This window comes from Scylla paramamosain, chromosome 9, assembly GCF_035594125.1.
Source record: "Scylla paramamosain isolate STU-SP2022 chromosome 9, ASM3559412v1, whole genome shotgun sequence".
NCBI classification, from domain to species: domain Eukaryota; kingdom Metazoa; phylum Arthropoda; class Malacostraca; order Decapoda; family Portunidae; genus Scylla; species Scylla paramamosain.
The window spans coordinates 7667058-7685202 of record NC_087159.1 but is presented as its reverse complement, the minus strand read 5'-3'; the positions used below and the strand labels follow the sequence as shown (position 1 = coordinate 7685202).

Below are 18145 nucleotides of genomic sequence, written 5' to 3'. Positions count from 1 at the left end.
TCTTTTCTTTCATGTTTGCTGACATCAAAGAGTCCTCCTCGTCATGCGTCGTCCACACAACACACCTGCCTCGCCCTCATCCACTCAGCCAGTCGACGTCCTAGCCTCTCATTCCCGTTGTGGTTGAGGTGGACCCCGTCTCTCCCGAAGAATTTGTCCTGGTCAAGGATCCCATCCATGTCCAGGAAGCTCACGTTGCCCTTCTTCTCTGCCATCCATTCCATCTTGATCTTCATGAGTTCCATGCATATCTTGCGGTTCGTTTCTCTTCTAACCTTCTCATACTGCACTCCTTCCCGTGGGCGCCGCAGGACCCCCACCACAGCCACACACATCTTCTTTTCTTCTGCTGCCCTCACTGCTTCTATCACTTCCTTTACTGTGTCTTCAGCACCTGCCTCTACTAAGTTGTTGCCTCCTCCTTGGACAACTAGCAGGCTTCTCTCTTCCATTTCATACATACAGGTGGCACAGGATCACTCCTGAGCCAGGCCTTTGGATCGGCAACTCCTGTAGAAAGGGGAAAAAAAAAAAAAGATGGTACATCTTCATCTTGATCTTGATGGTACAGGAAAGGGAAAAAAAAAAAAAAAAAAAAAAAAAAAAAAAGATGGTACATCTTCATCTTGATCTTGATGGTACAGGTGGCACAGGATCACTCCTGAGCCAGGCCTTTGGATCGGCAACTCCTGTAGAAAGGGGAAAAAAAAAAAGATGGTACATCTTCATCTTGATCTTGATGGTACAGGAAAGGGGAAAAAAAAAAAAGATGGTACATCTTCATCCTGTACAAAGGGAAAAAAAAGAGAAACGAACAGCATCCTCTATCCTAATTGTTCATACACCTGGCACGCCACATTCTCTCCAGAAACTCTTTTACCGCCTCAATCATCCTTTCATTCGCCTCTCTACACAGTCCCAGCAACAACACCATCCATTCCTTTCCTGTCTTCTCCACTCTTTCATTCCTATCATGCCCTAACTCAGTCAGTATCACTTGCATCATCTCATTCCTGTCTCTGGCATACTTCTCACACTCCAGCACCACATGTTCCACCGTCTCATCCTCTCCCATGCCACACATCTGGCACACTTTGCTGCGGGACTTGTATTAATCTGCTTTCCACTTTTATTGCAAAACATTAGTTTCTGAGGGGGATTTGGGGATGTAAAGCTGAAAATATAATATATAAATATTATGGAATGGGAATATGGGAATATAAAGCTGAAAAGGCTAATAAAGGAAACCCAGATGGACCGATGTCGAGACTTTCCTAACTCGTCCTGTCAGTGTATGAGGAAAGATGTTGCCTGAAGGACTTCGCTCATTTAGCAGCAAGGTAACAGACACGCCGACAATAAGATACATGAAGGTCATCATTGCTGCAGAGCTGCATTCTCATTGGCTAAATAACTAATTATTACTTAAATTACTAGCGTTAGTGCATCACTCTTTCCTGTGGGACTCTCCAAGGCATCTCCCGCCAAAGGTGTCACAAATAACACTCCTGCAGTTTTATTCTATATATGTCCAACAGTTCAGAGTCACTCAGGTCATCGAAAACATCCTTACGGGGCTGATAATTCTTGAGGTGGCGGGCCCGGGCTCGACGGTCGGCCATCTTTGATTGGTTAACTTAGTTTTAGCGTAACTCTTAAAGTTAAGCAGACTCTAGACCTGTCTTAAATTTAAGACCTAGACTAAGCACAACTTGGGACGTTACGCGCAACTCTAAGCTTAAGAGTCGGACTGAATCAAACCTCTACAGTTAAGAATCTTTGTTAATACGGCCCCTGGGTCTTCTCGGGGGCTCTCCCCACTCTTGCACCAAGCGTAGCTGTTGATTGATGTCAGAAACCGCTCTCTGGCTATATTGGCGACAACAGGAGAAGGACAGCGTCCAGTCATCTACATACACAAAAACTACTGCCAGGTTCCCAAGAATAGGTTCCATAGGACCAGTACCAGTACGGATCACTGAGGGCCTGAGGCTCCAACTGGGAAGTCCTTAGATTGGTCCCCATTTACGACAACGTGGAGGGTTCTCCCTTGTAGGTAGATGTTCATCAATATCAGCAAGAGTCCGTAAATGCCTTTAGCATGAAGCTTCTCCAGCAAGCCCATGTGCCACACTCGATGTTAAAAGTGACAACATAGGTGTCCAGGCCGTGGTCCAAGGAGTCCTGTCCTGGAGAGGAGCATGAGGTCTCGTGTAAACCAGCTAAATCTGAACCTGAACTGCTGGTCGGATAGGAGGGCGTTCTCTTTGAGGTGGCGATTGATGACCTCAGTCACTATCCTTTTGAAGACTTTTCCAGCAGAGACAGGAGGAACATAGGCTTGTACTTTGCAGGATCAGATCTAAATTTTTCTTGTGTATCGGCACCATGTAAGTTTCTTTCCATATGGTTGGGCGAGTACTTTCCTCAACACAGGCCACAAGCACCACCGAGAGAGAGATGATGCTACGTCACTAGAACAATGTCACAACACTTGTCGGCTGACGTCATCAGCTTCGATGGCCTTCCTGACGTCCATGTGTCTGAGGAGGAGCTCCACTCGCTCCTCAGTTATTTCCAACATTGCAACAGCTTGAGCACATTCTTGTGCCAGCTGTGACTGAGGTAAGGTGGGTACAGTGATGGACATCTTGGCAGTGAAGAGGCGGGCCAGTAGCTCTGCTTTTTCCTACTGCTGGTCGTTGTGTTGCCGTCCTGTTTGGTAAGAGGATGGATGGTTTCCTGAAGCCTTTCCTCTCCTTAATATTGGTCCATCAGGTCTTGCCACCCACCCCAAGTCTACTGAGCTTGGTGCGGAGGTCAGTTGTCCGTCTTGCTGGCGGCCACCATGGTCTTGCACGCAACTTAATGCAAGATTGTTGCAACGGATTAAGTTCCTCTTGGAGACGAGCTACGCAGAGTGCTTCCTCTTTGCCGCCAGGCAGTACCGGTACCCAAACCACGGCTGGTCAGTAGACCTATGGGTGTACCGGTGCTGGGGGACTTGCTTACGCTGGAGCGTTTTTAGCCGCTCAGTGAGATCCTCGCCTTGGATTCTGCAAGATCGAGGGATCCTCCTCGTCCGAACAGGAGGGTGTGCCAGTCTGTCTGTTGCAGGTCTGTCATAAAGGAAGGCCAGTCTGCTCTACTAATGTAGTGAATACTAAATTTTAGAGTTCCGCGGATGAGGAGGCAGAGACGGATATGCATTTCTCATAAAATGCAGTTGCAGATAAGACTGAGGATGTTAGAATATTAATATTTGTGGACATGGATACAGTTGCATGTTTCTTTTACCTTCATATCCAAGGTTGCGGATAGGGATGCGGATCATCTTCACACATCACAATACGGGTAAGAAAGAGTGCATCGTATCTACAACACAAAGCCCCAGAGAGGAGAGAAAGAGAGAAGAGAGAGAGAAAAAATAAATAGACAGAGAAAGATATAGTGAAATAAGTAAAAAAAAAAAAAATGTGTATTTAAAGAATATAAAAAAAATAGATGTAAATGGGAAAGGAGAGTACAGAGGGCAAGGGGAAGGAGGGAGTAGAAGTGGAAAGGGGATGGATTGGGGAAGGACAAAAAGGAGTAGGGGACTTGAAAAGGGAATACTTATCCTCCACTATTTCCTATATCCCTCTAATTCTTCACTCACTCATTACCCTTCCTGCTTATATTTATCCTCTTTATTTTCTGCCCGTACTCCCATCCTCCTCCTTCATCCTTCCTCTACTTTCTTTTCCTATGAATTCTCCTTCCCCCGTTACGAACTCCCTTCCTACTTCTTCTCAATACATCCTTTCTTACCCCTGTTCCTTTCCTCTCCCTTTCTCTTTCGTCTTGTCTTCAACCTCCCTCACTTCAGCTCTCCTTCAATTATCTGTCAAAGATCAAGAGACAAGGGAGAGATACTTCGCTCTCTTCCATTCACTTATTCCATAGCATTTACTCGTCATCCTTCTTCACTCTCTCCCACTCTCTCGAATAACTCCATTTTCATTCTCGGTCAGTCTCATTGTTCTTTCTCTCACATTTCATCTTTCGCTAACGTCCAAACTCACGCGAGCGTTCTGTCTCATGATGACTCACTCAGTCTCACTCTAATTAACACTCACTCCCATCCCCACTCTAATTTTCTCACTCACACTTAATCTTTCACTTATTTTCATAATCTAATTCACGCTCTTCTTTACGCTGACTCTCATTCACGTTTCTCACTTATTCCTTCCTATCCACAGCCATTCTCACTCTGTTATTCTTTCAACTCACTCAACTCAGCTCACTGGCGCTTACCCTCGCTCTTTTCATTTAGTTCACAAACACATGATTCCCACAGACTCTCTCTCTCTCTCTCTCTCTCTCTCTCTCTCTCTCTCTCTCTCTCTCTCTCTCTCTCTCTCTCTCTCTCTCTCTGATTGTGTGTGTGTGTGTGTGTGTGTGTGTGTGTGTGTGTGTGTGTGTGTGTGTGTGTGTGTGTAACAAGATAGGCTCCGCGGATATTTGCACTCGCTTGTTGCTTCACTGCCACATCTATCAGATGTGGGATTTTACGTTCGTCATCCACCCAGTGCACATGTCATTTTCCGGGAACCCCGCCTCCTGACCTCCACACACTCATTATAAGTCTTATCACCCTGAAACGTTCCTTTATATGTCTTGTTTTATTTGCTCACACACACACACACACACACAGAGAGAGAGAGAGAGAGAGAGAGAGAGAGAGAGAGAGAGAGAGAGAGAGAGAGAGAGAGAGAGAGAGAGAGAGAGAGAGAGAATACATGGTAACAATATTTCCAGTCATAGTGTTTCTGTTTAGCTAGTTTTGAGCTGATACATTTACTCACTACATAATTTTATTTACATATTTATTCATTCTCTTATATTTATTTGTATACGCATTAAATTTATTTTAGCCGGTCTTTTAACACATACTGCACAGGATGATGTGTTCAAAGCCTGTGCACTCGTCTGATCAGAGAGGAAAGGTTGGCGAGATTAGGCGTCGGGTGAGGACATGCTGAGGCTCCCACCCTGCAACGCACACGCATTCAACTCTTCACCATGGCAGCAATAGCGGCGATCCGTGCAGTCTTTCTCTCCCACACTATTCTAGTCTTCACACCCCGGCAGGCCGTAGCACACAACATCCAGAGGACATCCCCAATGGCCTCTCCGACCTACGCTGAGCTCGCAAGCTCCCTCTTCGTCAACCAAATGGCCATTTTAGAGTTGATGCACAATTCTTCGAACGCATCCTGTGGTGAGTAGCTTTGAAAACTATATTTCTTCTCTGTTTTGTGTCGTTCAGTTTGTTATATATATATATATATATATATATATATATATATATATATATATATATATATATATATATATATATATATATATATATATATATATATATATATATATATATATATATATATATATATATATCCTTGATGACATGAGTCCATGATTGCTGAACTTTCTGTTGACCAATGTGAATAAATTAATTCTGCATTTCCTGTCTGCTCCTGTTGCCGGACTCTCATTGTTTCTTGGTGCATGGCTATAACGATTCCATCAATTACTGCTTTGTAAACCTACAATAAGGCTACCTCATTCAGAGTTAGTGAGGTGACATGGAGTAGTGACCATCATAATTATGATGACTGCATGAGAGTAAATTGCGCCCCCGTGGTGGTGTAGCTAGCGCACCTGATTACATACTCGTAACCGACGGCTCCGGTTCAAACGCGAACTAGGCTCAGTCAGTTATTTATCGATCAAGGAACGGGCGTCTAAGTATCTGATGAAACTCGATGTCGAAGTATCCCTCTGCCCCATGCCAAGAAGATGTCGAAGTATCCCTCTGCCCCATGCCAAGAAGATGAGCCCCGAGCCCACACAGTTACTGCGTTTGACCGAACTGACATGTGGTCATGATAATATAATGATTGCAATAATAATCATAAAAAATATTGTTGTTGTTGTTGTTGTTGTTGTTGTTGTTGTTGTTGTTGTTGTTGTTGTTGTTGTTGTTGTTGTTAATAATAATAATAATAATAATAATAATAATAATAATAATAATAATAATAATAATAATAGTAATAATAATAATATTATTATTATTATTATTATTATTATTATTATTATTCTTATTATTATTATTATTATTATTATTATTATCATTATTATTATCATCATCATCATCATCATTACTATTATTATAAATGGATAGATATCTTAATATAATGTCACTGATGATGATTATTATAAGTTTTCAAAGGTATTTTATTTACGTCACTTTTTTTAGCGTGATAGTCGCTGAACGACCATTATTGAGAAAGTATCCATTATATTATATTCAAGTGTATACTAAAGCTATCCGACTAAATTATATACTTACATAAATCTTAGATATAAAGACACACACACACAAACACACTGCGTAGAGTAGTGGTTAGCACGCTCGGCTCACAACCAAGAAGGCACGGGTTTAAATCCCGGGCGCGGCGAGGCAAATGGGCGAGCCTCTTAATGTGTGTAGCCCCTGTTCACCTAGCAGCAAGTAGGTACGAGATGTAACCCGAGGTGTTGTGACCTCGCTGTCCGGTGTGTGGTGTGTAAGTGGTCTCAGTCCTACCCAAAGATCAGTCACTATGAGCTCTGAGCTCTTTCCGTAAGGGAACGGCTGGCTGGATGACCAGCAGACGACCGTAGGTGATTCACACACACACACACACCGCGTAGTGTAGTGGTTAGCACGCTCGGCTCACAACTAAGAAGGCCCGGGTTCAAGTCCCGGGTACGGCGAGCTTCTTAATGTGTATCCCCTGTTCACTTAGCAGCAAGTAGGTAAGGGATATAACCCGAGGGGTTGTGACCTCGCTGTGTGTGTGTGGGGTGGGTGTAAGTGGTCCCAGTCCTACCCAAAGATCGGTCACTATGAGCTCTAAGCTCTTTCCGGAGGGGAACGGCTGGCTGGGTGACCAGCAGACGACCGTAGGTGAATCACACACACACACATCGGTTCTCTCTCTCTCTCTCTCTCACTCTCTCTCTCTCTCTCTTTCTCTCTCTCTCTCTCTCTCTGCACTGGTCTTAATGGATATTTGCAAACCACTGTTACAAGAGAAAATTAATAAACAAATCAATGACTGATAATAAAAATTAAATGAATAGATGAAATAAATGAATAATAATAATAATGATGATAATAAAAATAATAATAATAATAATAATAAGAAGAAGAAGAAGAATGCTTAGGGTGGGTTTAATACTCTTACCCTTTCGTATTTTTATGCTAAAACAAGAAGTGAATAAGCACAAATAAGAGATCTAATGGGTACCTTTTTTTGTACCAAAGTTATATCTAGAGTACGCTAATAAGAGGATGAAATTAAATACCAGTGCTCTCACTCCATGAGAAATTGAAGTTCCTTCTTGACTATCTTCATGACAGCCGCTGCCAATGTGCGAAATGAGAGTGACGCTGACAGAGAGGCAACAAAGAGGCTGGAGGAGATGCTGGGGACACGCATGGACCGAGTGTTGGCGGCGCTGGAAGTTCAGCAGCGACACACGCAGCAGGTGCTCGACGCCCTGAACAGCACCGCCATGGACACACTGGCAAGTATGTCGCCTACTGCCTTGGGTTCAAAGTTCCATGTTCATTGTTACAGCTATTCGGAGGTTATCCAGCAATATGTGTGACAATGTGTTCTGCTGAGGGTCTTGTTCATTATTTATGTGTAGTACTCAGGCCCATCATTAAACATCATGACTCGAGAGAACATTGTATGAAGAAAGGAAGCATATGTGTACTTAATCGAATCATTAATAAAATTAGGCCAGATCAGGAAACCAAGTGAAATTTCTTACCAATAAAGGGAATTTTAATTTCTTTCAGTCCGAAATTACTGCATCATTAATGTTGATGGTGATGCTCTAAGTTTCACTGATTTGCTTTTATTCACCTTTGATATTACTACTTTGCCATTTTCGGAATTCTTATCAGAGCTATTTATTATTATTATCTTTGTCTATGTCCCTGTTCTTTGTCCGTCTGTCCATCTGTCTATACGTCAGATTAACTATGTGTCTGTCTTTACGTGAAAATATTGATAAATTCATAAACGATTTCAGTAAAATTTTGGGATAATAGGTCTGGGGCAAAACAACGAATTAATGGATTTCAAGACGGATCTAAATGTGTATGTGAATTCAGGATTTGAGAAATAAACATAAAAATAAAACAGCTAAAAATCAAGAGCGTTAGTTGAGGTATAACGTCTTGTTATTTTTGCATTTATATGTACACGTGATTCTTCGTGCAGAGGTTGAAGAGGTGCGGGAGGAGATGAAGGAGGAACTTGGCAAGATTGCTGAAGATATGCAGATGTCCGCCACTCAGACGACAGAACAGCCGAAAGAGGAAGAGGTAGCAGCTGTTACAGAGGTCGCTCATTCCGGTACAGTATTCTCGTTATGCATTTGCCTTGCAGCCTTCATAATTATTACTACTGGGGAAAATCCTCACCAAACTCTTCATTCGTCTCTGTCTGTTGTTTCTCAAATGTTTACCGACCTTATAGCTTGTATATTACCTAAGAATAATTCAGTATTCCCTAAGTGCCGGAAATCGTCCGGGTAGATGGGGTAAGACGGACTATTTAACAAAACAATGAGTCTAGAAACCACATTATATAATATTTGGGAGTTTCAGAGGGTGTGGTGGTGCTATGGGGTGTTATCTTTAATGCAATTGTTACGGGTTTTGAAATAAAAGTAAATGAGAAATTTTACAAAATAATTTCTATTACACCAAACAAAATGATGGAGGTAAGATCATCACATTCCTCATGTTCCCATCTCTTGCAAATGGCACATACCCACCCTGTCCCTCCTACAAAGTTACCAATTGTATCGACGCAATTCAAACAATCAGTTGAGTCCCAATCCCTTTGTCATTGTCATCAGCCCGGCGATTCACCTCTTGCTTGCTTTGCTTTCCATTCCTGTTGTATCATGCAGTTTATATATATATATATATATATATATATATATATATATATATATATATATATATATATATATATATATATATATATATATATATATATATATATATATATATATATATATATATATATATATATATATATATATATATATATATATATATATATATATATTTCAGTTATAGTTGCTAGTTCCTCTATTATTTTGTGCTCTCTCTTGGCGCCCCAGAAGTAAATATTCAATATCGAGGTATTTACCTAAATATTTGTTTTGTATTCCAATTATTGCACACATCTACAGAATCATATGCACATACACACATACGGGCATATCCAACATAAGAAGTAAGTCATTATAACTCATATTACAATACAAAGAATTAATTTTCTTACCTTGTGCACTGCACATAAGAGCATCATAATCCCTGGAGAGTAAATGGGCAGCTGTGAGCGACAACCGTCGTCAGTGACGTCACCCGGCGGTGACATGAAAGAAATCTAGCGGCCATTATCTACTAAGCCTCGTCCCTTTTGCTTGTCTATAGATGGGGAGAGTTTCATATCACCCCATGGGTTCGTCTTAACCCACCATCCACTTTTTCAAGTCAACTGGAATATAACTTACATAATTATAATTAGGCTATATTTTATACCTCCATTTATATATATATATATATATATATATATATATATATATATATATATATATATATATATATATATATATATATATATATATATATATATATATATATATATATATGCGTGTGAAAATATTCTAAGCGAAAAATGAATGAAAATATCTTATTTGAATTTAAAGTTTGGAAATGTACACTACAATTATAACAGTTCTGGTGACATTTGCAGTGATGAGATAATTTGTTTCAATGACTAAACAAATATTCATTCTTCAGGACTAATAGTGCACAACGACTCGCTGCCATCCCTTTGCAATGGAAATAAAAGTGAGTGTTATTTTTTAACCACCAACGGCTCTTCACCATGTTAATCAATGCTTATCATCTAGCGTATAAATAAACTGAGTAATAACCAACGAACTACATATCAATTTTCTCTCTCTCTCTCTCTCTCTCTCTCTCTCTCTCTCTCTCTCTCTCTCTCTCTCTCTCTCTCTCTCTCTCTCTCTATATATATATATATATATATATATATATATATATATATATATATATATATATGTGTGTGTGTGTGTGTGTGTGTGTGTGTGTAGTCTCATGACGCCTTAAAAATAATAGAAGTATATTCTATCACCATCACTGGACACTTCATTCAGAGAGCTTGTTTGTTTATTAAATACAGTACAGTACAGTACAGTACAACATATCTTGTCCTCACCAAGGCTGGCTTATAATTAGGTGCACTGAGCCTCAGTCTAAGCCTTCTAAGGTGACCTTGCTCTAGCTGCTTATATCGTTTTGATATGTCACCAAGACCACTATTAGGTATAGTCTGCTGGCTACACAATACACCGTATTTGTCAACAGTCAAGTTGTGCAATGGAGATACATTGGCACCAGAGATTTCATGTAAAAACTAAAGATAATATATATATATATATATATATATATATATATATATATATATATATATATATATATATATATATATATATATATATATATATATATATATATATATCATAAAGAAACAATAAATAGTTTTGACGGAAATGGGGAATAGGTTTAGTGAAAGGAATGTATGGTATACTGAGACATATCAGTGCGACTTACTAAAGACTGGACAGGATTATCACATGAGGCTGATCACACACTTCGCTCCTCAGTCCTTTTTGGCACAGTCGGATCAGTGGAGGTGGTGGAAGGCAGCACCTACTCGAGTGCTGTTACGTGCTCTTGGGACTTGAACTTTCCGGTAGAATCCTCAGTGAGCCTAACCTGGGGATACATCGACATGGAGAACCATTCATCCTGCAACTACGACTGGGTGGATGTAAGACACAATTCTCAATCTGTGTATGGGTGAGTACCACCGTTGCTTTCTCAGTGTCACAAATATTCGTACATCAACATCACCTCTTGTCAACCATGGTGCTGAAACAATTACGTCATCGACATCATTATCAATATGAACACCTCACGCAGTACAATACTATCACATATTTTAAATAATATTTTGTAAGTAATAGTTTAAAAGAGATTTTACCAGTGATGCGAACAGAGCTCCATTCTTAACTGATCCACCTTTACCAGATCAGTGAAGCTTCGCATGTGAACAGATCCGGATATCACTGGCTCAGTGATTCTCGTTTTTTAGCTTGTTACTCAATTTAACATACAGCATTAATAGTGTTACCCCTTTCATTAAATGTAGTCAATATTGATAAATATGGCTAAATTAAAGAGCGTATTCAAGTTAGGAAGGATGTAGCAGTGGGTAAATACTAATTATACTGCACAGGGCAGTACACATACGTACCTGCTTACGTCTACCTCGGCTGATGCTCACAGAGAAACTGACAGCGAAATGGAGGCAGGGACTGGCAGTGAGTGACACGTACTGGACACGTGATGAAGGGTTGCTGAGTGACTATCTTAAAGGCGGGTTCACACTCGGCAATTCTCTGCTGAATTGCCACCCGCCGGCCGCCACAAGCTGGTAATACCTGGCAATACATCCAACCAGTTGGACGTACGTTCACACAGGCGGCTGGGAAGGGGCGGCTAATTGACGGGAAATGAATATAAACAAATAGCAATGTAGCAAAATGTCTTCCTCCAGCGACGATGCCGAAGTGATAGTTGCATTTCTTTTAGCGTACTGGAAGCTAAAAAGAGAAAAGAAAACGTCTGTGGACATGTGCCTGCCTGAATAAAAGAGAAGAAAGGAGTGCCTACCACACTCTTGCTTGAGCTGAAAGTGTATGACCCAGACACCATCATGAGACAATGGGTACGCCTCAACAGGGAATAGTACCATGGTCTCCTGCAGCTTGTGACTCCCCTTGTCAAGAAGGAAGATACCCACATGAGGAATGCAGTGACACCTGGTGAACTTCTGACACTTACGTACTTCCACAACTTTTCCCGAAGACACGATGTAAACAAAGCAGCGCGCGGCTGAACAAGACCAACCTGTCGGTCTTCTTGCCGCGGCTGGCAATTCCAGCTGCCAGGCACCAAAAGTCCAGCAAGCAGGACAACGCGGCTTGCGGCGGCTGTCAATTCAGCAGCGAATTGCCAAGTGTGAACCCGCCTTAAAGCAGACCTGTCTTCTTGGTATGCCACACACTTAGGTGCAAATTTCTTCTTTTGTAATATTCATATTTGATAGTAGTTTTTAATGTTTATTGATATTCTATTAGCTTTATTACTTAATTATGATAGGCTTACTTTACATATTAAGACTATGTTAACATTAATCCTAATGCTAGATACTGCAATGTTTTCTTGGTTTTCAGAATTCATTTTTTTTTTTTTTTATCATCCCTCCACTACCACGAAAAAAAAATTTATTACCCCCAGGAGGGTGATTTACTCAGTTTGGGAACCACTACATCAGCTGTTTTACTTACACTATAATTTATGTTTCACAAAAATGCTTTACAACCATATTGTTGATCAAACTAGGCAATTTATTTATTTATTTTTTTTATAGTGACACAATTTAAACCACTGTTTGTTCCTGTTACTCTCGTTACAACTTGATGTGGGGGTTATAATAAACGGATTATGAATAATTGGTGTGATGACTGGACCGTGAAAGAGCTGTACTTCCACAGGAGGAAGCTGTGCGGTAGTCTCAACTCGTCAGTTCTTCAACTTCTGAACCTGACTCTCCATAAAATCAACAACCTAAAAGTCTCCTTCCGTTCAGATGGCTCCAACGAGAAAAGAGGCTTCAGGCTGTTCTATCGCACCTACTGATGCTTGTGCAAATTCCGCAATTCCATTGTTGTTGGGCAAGGGACGCTACCTGTAAGCAGAACACTTCAGTATTCAGAAGTGGGTTCAGTCATCTAACAAGCGGATATATATATATATATATATATATATATATATATATATATATATATATATATATATATATATATATATATATATATATATATATATATATATATATATACATATATATATATATTGAATTTTCGACCTTGAAATTTTTGTTCAGCTTAAAAATAAATAAATAAACAAATAAATAAAAGTTGCTTCACACGTTACGGATTTGAATAATGTTGCGAATGTGGTTCAGCCTCCATGTATCCTTCTAGACATTTCCAGTTCTCTCTTTTTTTTTTTTTATCAATTTTCATTACAGTTCCATATTCTTCCTCGTATTTTTTTTTTTTTTTTTTTGCTCTAAGAGGTATAATTAACTTCTGTATTAATTATATTTTCCTTCAGTGTTTTCGTATGTTTTAGCAAAATCTGTTGTTTTTACAGTAGTTCCTTTACTGTGACAAATGTTACCTATTATCTTAAGAAATAAAATAAAATTTTGAAATTCTTGTTCTTCCTGTGAATAATCTTTGCACATCCTTTCTTCTTCTTTTTTTTTCAGTATATGTATGAATGTAACATCATTATCGAAAAAAAAATGTGGGTAAAGCAAATCAGGGTTCATTTTCTTCATGCTTTGGGCTCTTACAAAACTATTTTCAATGACTACTTCTCGTATGTGTATTTCCTGTTGACGGCGCAACATCTTTGTTAAGCTATTATCAAAATCCAAACCACATCACTGGTAAATGTCATGCAAAGGTAACTGGTTTGTCCTCATAAGAGGCATTGATAATTGGAATTAATCCATTCATATAGAGGTGACCACACGAGCGATAGATAAATTCTGATATATTTTTGAAGCACCGACAACGATGTCATAATTCAGTAGGTGGAGTTATAAGGTTCCCAGTGAACCTTCTAACCCAGTGAAACGAGGTAAGCGACGCAGACAAAAACTGAGAAAACTGGAATGTTCCGCTCCGTACCCAGCCGTACTCACACCTGCCTCACTTCAACTCTGATGAAGAGAGGAGCTGATAAGACGAAATGCTTTTGATTTCACCCTGTCTAGAAGAGCGGTATGAGTGGAACCCCCATACATGTGAAGCGCACTCCATACATAGACGGATAAGGCCCCTGTACAGAGTTAGCAGCTGAGGGGGTGAGAAAAAACTGGCTTAGACGACTTAAAACGTCCAACTTCACAGAAGCTGTTTTAGCTCGAGATGAGATAATATTACGAAGTTTCAATGTAAGATTATTAGGTATTATGGAAAGCAAACGTTAATTATATACAAAATAAAATGTATACGTGGATCAAAAACAACAATTCATAAGATAAACGATAAGTTCTTATGATCTTATGCTATAGCTTAGTTTACCCTTATCTTCATTACTGCAGTCTTGCCTGGAGCTCTGTAATAAGAACTGTCATTCATTCTTTGATATTATTACAGAAAAAAAATGTTAAAATTATTTCAGTAGCAGGATGCAAGGCCCACACTGATTCTTTATTTCCAGAACTCTCAATTTTCAATCTGCATGATATATATACACCTTGGAAATGCTCAAATTTATATGCAGTCGACTACAGACACCATGTGTTGTAACTTCCGAAAGAGTTTCCAGAGTACACAATAAAAATCTCCTATGACTTCCACAACCACGATCTGAAGCTCCCAAAAGATTTGTTATATATTCTGGATGTGTTAAATGGAGCAGTTTGCCAGAAAACTTCAGATCAATAGAAAAAGTTTTACATTTAAACTGAAAGTAAGAAAAACATATACTATTTAACAATTACTTTTGAATTTGCACATTATTTTATAATATATTTATGTAATTATGTAACTATTAATCTATTATGTTTGTCATATTATATACTTACGGTTGACGATAATAATGTTTAGTTACATCTACATTTGTCACAATTATAAATGCAAGGCCACTCACTGGATATGTTTAGTGGTGTACATCTCAGATGGTATTTTAGAGTAATTTGATTAAAAGGAGCTCTTTAAAAAATTATCACCCATTCTATGAGCTCTGCCTTGAAATATTATTTTGTTGATGTATCTTTTGCATGCATTATACATACTTGACAAATGAAAGATTTTGACGTTGACTTTGAAGAGAGAGAGAGAGAGAGAGAGAGAGAGAGAGAGAGAGAGAGAGAGAGAGAGAGAGAGAGAGAGAGAGAGAGAGAGAGAGAGAAAGCAATCATATGCTTATTAGCACAGCGACATTAATGCCTTCTGGTTCTCTCCGAAGGTTGGCTGTGTTAAGGAACACATTGATCTCAATCATTTGTGCATGTTTTTTTTTCATTCGGCTAACTGGGTGTGGCGGTGCTGTTGGACAACAAGGCGATGCCCCGCTCTTTCTCCTCCAAGCTGTCCCCTGCCTGTTTGGAGGTGCCTCCAAATGCGTTCCACAACCACTCGTGAAACCTGGCGCAGCAGGGGCTGACAAGGCTGGCGTCCACAGTTCCAGGTCGCAGGGGACCTGATGCCCGCACCACCAGAATCATGTTAGTCTTACTATATAGTGATGGACACACACACACACACACACACACACACACACACATAAACGACTTATTGGCAGGACATTAAAGGCCGGTTCACACTGGCCATATTCTGGCGGACGGACGTCGGCACCAGCCGCCGGAACTGGCGTCAGATGGCGAGACGACGCGACGTTCACACACGGGTTTGTGAAACTGGAGAATCGTCGAGGACCGCGCGGCATGAACGGAACATGGACATCCGTTTCAGACTAGAGTGTGCAGCTCTTGATTTTGCTTTATTTTCCCAATTATGGAAAAGGGAAGGCCGTTACGTTTCTGGAGTCGTCTTTTGCTCTTCAGATGAAGGAAAGAGAATGTGGTAATAGTGTTGGTGATAGTTTAGACTTTAGAAGATCCTCAGACTCTGAACGAATGGATTCGCATGGACAGGCTCAATTCCAACACTTGCTGCACTTTGTGAGACCATACATTGATAAACAGGACATACAGATGAGGAAAGCAGTGATAGAGTGCGTCTGATGATCATTGTGAGATATCTGACCACTGGTATGCATTATTGTTCATTGTAATATGAACCCTTCCAATTCTGTATATCTTTGGGTATTGTAATAAAAACCATATTGACAAGAGGAGTACAAGGGATAGGAAGGTTGTTTGAGATTCACGTGGGTGCCGTAAACAACACCAGTGACGCATTCGGCTTTGTACCATGCTTGAATTGCTTGTCTTAGCAATGCCAATATTTTTCATTTATTTATTTATTTTTTTTATTATTTTATTTATTTATTTTTTATTTATTTTTTTTTTTCTCGGCCCGGCGATTGCCGAGAGGCTTGTCCTCTCAAAACCGGTTTGGTGGTTGCCGCTGCCCCTTCCGGTGACTATTTTCCCGAATTTGGCTGGTGTGAACCGGACATAAGGTCATTCACATTCTGGGTTCATTTCCTGAGGTGTTCATGCTACTGGACAAAAGTTAGTTTACAACCTTTGCATCCCTCTTTCTTAAGGTTTGTTGTGTTTTCTTAGATACACATGCACACACCACTACCACTGCCACTTGGACGAAACGTGCACCTTTGCCTTCAATATTTCAGACATAATGTCAAAACTTGTCTTACATGACGTTCTAAAACAATGTTGATAACGTTCATGATATATCACTGTCCATTCTCTCTCCCGGTCAGGCACACTGTGACAACTCGCACCGCGTAAACCTCCTGGTAACACACTACTCACCAGTGCACAGCGACATGAGGCTGCCCACAGCCACGGTAATGATAACGCCAGTGATGCCGGAATAGCAGTAAGATACGTCGTAAAGGGTCTTTTCCTCCCTGCCGACACATGAGACTTAGCTATGCTTGGTCGGTATATATATATATATATATATATATATATATATATATATATATATATATATATATATATATATATATATATATATATATATATATATATATATATATATATATATATAAAGCAAAAGAATTATTGACAAAGCACTTTTTATGTAAAAGGGGCAATGGCGAAAGTAAGCAAAAAATAATAATAATAAGGAAAAAAAAGGCCCCCTGAGGTGCCAATCCCTAAAGAAAAACCCAAAAAGAATTATTCGAAATTGGAGGATAAGTGTCTTGAAATCTCCCTCTTGAAAGAGATCAAGTCATAGGTAGGAGGAAATACAAAAACAGACAGAGAGTTCCAGAGATTACCAGAGATGAGGCATAAAATTGAGAATACGAGTAGTGGTTAACTTTTGAATTAGAGAGGTGGACAGAATAGGAATGAAAAAAGGTAGAAAGTCTTGTGCAGCAAGGCCGCGGGAGCAAGGGAGGCATGTAATAATCAAAATCAGAAGAGCAGTTAGCATGAAAATTGCAATGAAAATGAAGTCAGTCAGTTAGAGGAAAGGACTTGATAAGATGAAATGCTTTTTGATTCCAACATGATTAAAAGTGGAGTATGAGTGGAATCCCACCATACATGTGAAGTATACTCCATACATGCACGGATAATGCCCCTGTACAGAGTTAGCATTTTGGGGAGGGTTGAGAAAACTGACGGAAACGACTCAGAACGTCTAACTTCATAGAATCTGCTTTAGGTAGAGATGATGTGAAGTTTCCATTTCAGATTATAAGTAAAGGACAGACTGGACATGTTCAGCGCAGAAGATGGGAATAGCTGAATGTCATTGAAGAGAGGATAGCTATCTGGAAGACTATGTCAAGCTGATAGATGGAGGAATTTTATTTTTGAGGCACTAGACAACACTAAGTTGGCTCTGTCCTTATCAAAAAAATTAGAAAGATCAGAAGTCAGTCGTTCTGTGGCTTCCCAGGGTAAGCAGTTTAATTGATCTTATAATTATACTTGTACAATTATGAAATAGGCTTTTCTTTGAATTTCCTTAGGATACGAGTTAATATAATGAATTTCTTCTGCTGATAAAGCATGTCTCACAACTGTGCAGATTCCATTATATGTTTGCTTAGAAAAAAAAAAAAAGGTGCAAAAAAATGAGGCACCTTATTCACTAAGAGTGAACTTTACGTCTTCATTAACTTCCTACATATATTAACGAAACGAAGCAGATGAAAAAGTGGAGCCAGCAGACCCTTCTA

The 18145-nt window shown here is 39.7% G+C and overlaps 2 protein-coding genes and 1 long non-coding RNA gene across 5 annotated transcripts in view; 1 reads left to right on the top strand and 2 right to left on the bottom strand.

The window, feature by feature from the left end:
• Nucleotides 1-609: 609 nt before the first annotated feature.
• LOC135103521 (uncharacterized) lies at nucleotides 610-10900 on the bottom strand. 2 transcript variants are annotated; one of them, XR_010270090.1, is made up of 3 exons: nucleotides 10760-10900; nucleotides 9402-9617; nucleotides 610-689 (listed from the first exon to the last, which is right to left on the bottom strand). It is a non-coding gene; the product is annotated as an uncharacterized LOC135103521 (long non-coding RNA). The 2 variants fall into 2 exon arrangements; XR_010270089.1 differs by lacking the exon at nucleotides 610-689 and adding an exon at nucleotides 8883-9005.
• LOC135103519 (uncharacterized) lies at nucleotides 4936-15211 on the top strand. 2 transcript variants are annotated; one of them, XM_064009918.1, is made up of 6 exons: nucleotides 4946-5263; nucleotides 7451-7621; nucleotides 8325-8459; nucleotides 9923-9973; nucleotides 10813-11008; nucleotides 12769-15211. In XM_064009918.1, exons 1-6 carry the CDS (start codon nucleotides 5065-5067, stop codon nucleotides 12911-12913), a joined length of 897 nt encoding a protein of 298 aa, XP_063865988.1. In that variant the 5' UTR covers nucleotides 4946-5064; the 3' UTR covers nucleotides 12914-15211. The 2 variants fall into 2 exon arrangements, with proteins under 2 accessions (XP_063865989.1, XP_063865988.1); XM_064009919.1 differs by lacking the exon at nucleotides 9923-9973 and having other exon boundaries at nucleotides 4936-5263.
• Nucleotides 15126-18145, bottom strand: part of LOC135103517 (sodium-coupled monocarboxylate transporter 2-like) — a 16470-nt gene continuing 13450 nt past the window's right edge. The window contains exons 11-12 of the mRNA XM_064009913.1: nucleotides 16758-16855; nucleotides 15126-15496 (exon numbers count right to left, since the gene is read on the bottom strand). Of these exons, the coding sequence (XP_063865983.1) occupies nucleotides 15324-15496; nucleotides 16758-16855 (271 nt within the window). The 3' untranslated portion in view covers nucleotides 15126-15323. The remainder of the gene's footprint in view (nucleotides 15497-16757; nucleotides 16856-18145) is intronic.

Coding starts and splice junctions, on each gene's coding strand:
- LOC135103519 (XM_064009918.1), top strand. CDS start 5,065: ATGGCAGCAATAGCGGCGATCCGTGCAGTCTTTCTCTCCCACACTATT. Junction 5,264..7,450: donor TTCTTCGAACGCATCCTGTG/GTGAGTAGCTTT, acceptor TCTTCATGACAG/CCGCTGCCAATGTGCGAAAT. Junction 7,622..8,324: donor CGCCATGGACACACTGGCAA/GTATGTCGCCTA, acceptor TTCTTCGTGCAG/AGGTTGAAGAGGTGCGGGAG.